Source organism: Triticum urartu, chromosome 2 (genome assembly GCF_003073215.2).
Source record: "Triticum urartu cultivar G1812 chromosome 2, Tu2.1, whole genome shotgun sequence".
Taxonomy (NCBI): domain Eukaryota; kingdom Viridiplantae; phylum Streptophyta; class Magnoliopsida; order Poales; family Poaceae; genus Triticum; species Triticum urartu.
This window is the reverse complement of record NC_053023.1, coordinates 271,535,722-271,539,455: the sequence shown is the minus strand read 5'-3', so window position 1 is coordinate 271,539,455 and position 3,734 is coordinate 271,535,722. Positions and strand designations below refer to the sequence as shown.

At 47.3% G+C, this 3,734-nt stretch overlaps 1 protein-coding gene across 1 annotated transcript; it reads left to right on the top strand.

Annotated features, from left to right (window-relative positions):
* Positions 1 to 349: 349 nt before the first annotated feature.
* On the top strand, positions 350 to 2,629 carry LOC125537014 (L-type lectin-domain containing receptor kinase SIT2-like). Its single transcript, XM_048700297.1, has one exon. It carries the CDS (start codon positions 518 to 520, stop codon positions 2,534 to 2,536), a length of 2,019 nt encoding a protein of 672 aa, XP_048556254.1. The 5' UTR covers positions 350 to 517; the 3' UTR covers positions 2,537 to 2,629.
* Positions 2,630 to 3,734: the final 1,105 nt, after the last annotated feature.

Sequence of the window (3,734 nt, the reverse complement as noted above, 5' to 3'; positions counted from 1 at the left end):
TTTTCTTTATTTTTCTGATTTTGTTCAAATGCACAAACTACTTTAAAATCCAAACAGTTTTCCCAATTTGTGAACTTTTCTAGATTTTATGAACTTTTACAACTTCGCAATTTTTTTCAAATTTCGTTAACTCTTTTAAAATCCACGAAGTTTTGTCAGTTTTTGCTAAGTTTTTTCAAACTTTCTTGAACTTTTTCAGTTTGCCAACTTTTTTTAGTGAACTTCTTTCAAATCCATGGATATTTATTCATTATTTCACAAACCTCTTTTAGTGAACTTCTTTCATATTCATTAACTTTTCTAATGTTCACATACAGTTATCCCAATTAATTTCGCAATCACTAATTTTCATCTTGTATGGCTGATGGGTCAAAGAATATATTTGGTCGACCCACCCCTGCCCCCGCATGATTTTCCTGCGTAATTGGTAGAGCAGCTGAGCGGTCAGCAAGTCAGCAGTCAATTCATTCTCAGGCTTCGCCTTTCTCCTCCGCGTACGAGCAAAGCAATACCGGCTATGCCTCAGGCTCACAAGAAGCTCAGCTGCTTCCTCCTCCTCCTTCTCGTCGCTGTTAGCCTTGCTATCTGCAGCGTCGGCCAGCAGTTCGTCTACTCCAGCTTCGCCGGCGCCAACATCACCCTCGGCGGCGCGGCCGCGGTCACTCCAACCGGTCTTCTCGAGCTCACCAACGGCACGCTCCGCCAGAAGGCCCACGCCATCCACCCGGCGCCGTTCCGCTTCCGCGAGCCGGCGGCGCGGAACCGGACGGTGCGGTCGTTCTCGGCCTCCTTCGTGTTCGGCATCCTCTGCCCCGACGCCAACAACTGCGGCCATGGCATCGTCCTGTTCGTCGCCCCTGGGGGCTACAACTTCTCCGCCGCGTTCCCGAGCCAATATCTCGGCCTTGTTAACAACAGCACCAACGGCGCCGCCGCGAACCACATCTTCGGCGTTGAACTCGACACCGACCAGAACAACGAGTTCCGCGACATCGACGGCAACCACGTCGGCATCGACGTCAACGGGCTCACGTCCCTCGCGTCCAGCAGCGCCGGCTACTTCGCCGACGACGGCATCCTCCACAACCTGACGCTCGCAAGCGGCACGGCGATGCAGGTGTGGGTGGACTACGACGGCGAAGAGAAACTGATCACCGTGGCCATGGCTGCCCTGGGAACGGCCAAACCCGTGAAGCCGCTGCTCTCCAAGACCTGCGACCTCTCAACTGTGCTCACGGACACGGCGTACGTGGGCTTCTCGTCGGCCACGGGTTCCTTCAACTCGCAACACTACGTTCTTGGCTGGAGTTTCGCGATGGACGGACCTGCTCCGGCCATCGACATCGCCAAGCTGCCAAAGCTCCCCCGCTTTGGCCCGAAGCGCCATCCCAAGCTCGCACAGATCATCCCACCCGTAGCGACGACAGCGTTCATCTTTGCCGCGGGCACCCTCATCGTCCTCCTAATACGACGGCGGCTCAAGTACAGCGAGCTCCGGGAAGATTGGGAGGTCGAGTTCGGGCCGCACCGGTTCTCCTACAAGGATCTGTTCAGCGCCACCGGCGGGTTCAAGGAGAAGAATCTGCTCGGTGTGGGAGGGTTCGGGAGGGTATACAAAGGGGTGCTACCGGCGCCCAAACTGGAGATCGCCGTCAAGAAGGTGTCACATGACTCAAAACAAGGCATGAAAGAGTTCATCGCCGAGGTTGTGAGCATTGGGCGACTACAACATCGCAATCTCGCTCAGTTACATGGTTATTGTAGGCGTAAAGGTGAACTGCTCTTGGTATACGAGTACATGTCAAATGGGAGCCTTGATAGGCACTTGTATGGCGATGATGAGAAGCCGGTTCTAGATTGGGACAAAAGGTTCCGGATCATCAAGGGAATTGCTTCCGGGTTGCTCTACCTCCACGAGGAGTGTGAGAAAGTAATCATCCATCGGGACATCAAAGCTAGTAATGTCCTCCTCGACAATGAGATGAATGGTCGACTCGGTGACTTTGGGCTGGCAAGGTTGTACGACCGTGGCGCCAACCCACAAACCACACATGTGGTTGGGACCATAGGATACCTAGCTCCAGAGCTCGGTCGCACTAGCAAGGCAACCCCCCTGACCGACGTGTTCGCCTTCGGCATATTCCTTCTTGAGGTCACATGTGGACAAAGGCCCATTAGGCAAAATTTACAAGGCGAACAATTAATGCTGGTCGACTGGGTACTTGAGCATTGGCACGGAGGATCACTGGCTGAAACCGTGGATACCAAGCTTCATAGCTACGATGCCGGTGAGGCTTGCCTAGCATTGAAGCTAGGATTATTATGCTCGCATCCTCTCTCCAATTTAAGGCCAGGAATGCGACAGGTCATGAGGTACCTTAATGGAGACGTGCAACTACCGGAGCTTACGTTGATGAATGAGAGCTTCCAGATTCTTGCGATGATGCAGAACGAAGGGTTTGACTCGTACGTCATGTCTTACCCTTCATCGATGGAAAGTGTGACCACCTTGTCCAGCCTTGTAGAGGAAACATGACATCGGTTGTGATGTGTGTGATTTTTCCTATGTACTAATCTGTTTCTCTATGCTCGAGCAAATGCACAAAATTATATGGCTGCTATTCCGGTATGTGTAACACGTCATGTGATAAAGTGCATCTCTTACTTCACTGTCAGAAGCATGTGGATTAAGTTACCGCAAAATAAACTTGGCTATTTGAGATAGTTAGCAAGCTGAGAAAGGCTTTATGTAGAGTTGTTAAAATAGACTGAATTTTCTTTGGTACCTCCCACCCCCACCCCCCAAAGAAAGTTTGCATGAACCTTAAAGATACTTAAAATGAGTAGTTTTGGACATTCACGATCAACTAATTCTAATCCCTATTCTCCCAATGCATCAAATAAGAGATTAGAATAATCTAATATTTTTGATTGAAGGAGTATTTTATAATCTTCGCATTTAATCTGTAAACTATTCTTAGGGGGTGTACCAAAAGAAAACTCAAATAGACTTCTCTCCAAACTCGAGAATAACAGAGAGTTGAACTTTTCTATTTTTAAGAGAGTTCTAGAGTGGGAGAGAGAAGTGGGGCATTTGATAAACAAAATGACCCAAATTTGAGTAATAAAATGGGGATTTTGAGCCTACCTTACTTGTTTGCTTCCACCTTATACCTTTCATTTCTATAGTGGAAGACATGCTTGTCGGCCCGTGGTTTTTTCTCCGCACCGTGTTTTCATGTAAATCCTTGTGTCTCCCTTTGATTTGGTGTTCACTTGTCATATTTATTGCTGATCAAGTTAATGATTGCTATTTGTATTTGTTGTTCAAGTTTGGTATAGTTTGGTTATGTTGATATTGGAGGTATGCTATTCTTTCATATGTTGATGATTATATTAGGATAATGATGTTGTAGTAAGTTGTTCTTGCAAGTATATTTTGTGGTGAAGATTGGACATTGCAGTACTCGTTGATTTTACTATCTAGATATGTTTCCTTATATGTACCTAAGATACTTGTTGATATGTTCGCGAAGAACTGGCTTGCTGTTTTGGCCGATTCCACTGTCCCCTTTGCCCTCACATGCCCCACTTCAAATCTATGTAAGTCTGTGTTTTCCATTCATATAACAAAAGAAGTACTAAGTTTCACTATCATTGTGATAAGGAACAAACATACAACATTATTGGGTGGAAAAAAAGAAATAACAAGAATTCAACTTCCACAAATTAAC

Excerpts from the sequence above, each read along its gene's own strand:
- LOC125537014 (XM_048700297.1), top strand. The coding sequence starts at position 518 with ATGCCTCAGGCTCACAAGAAGCTCAGCTGCTTCCTCCTCCTCCTTCTC.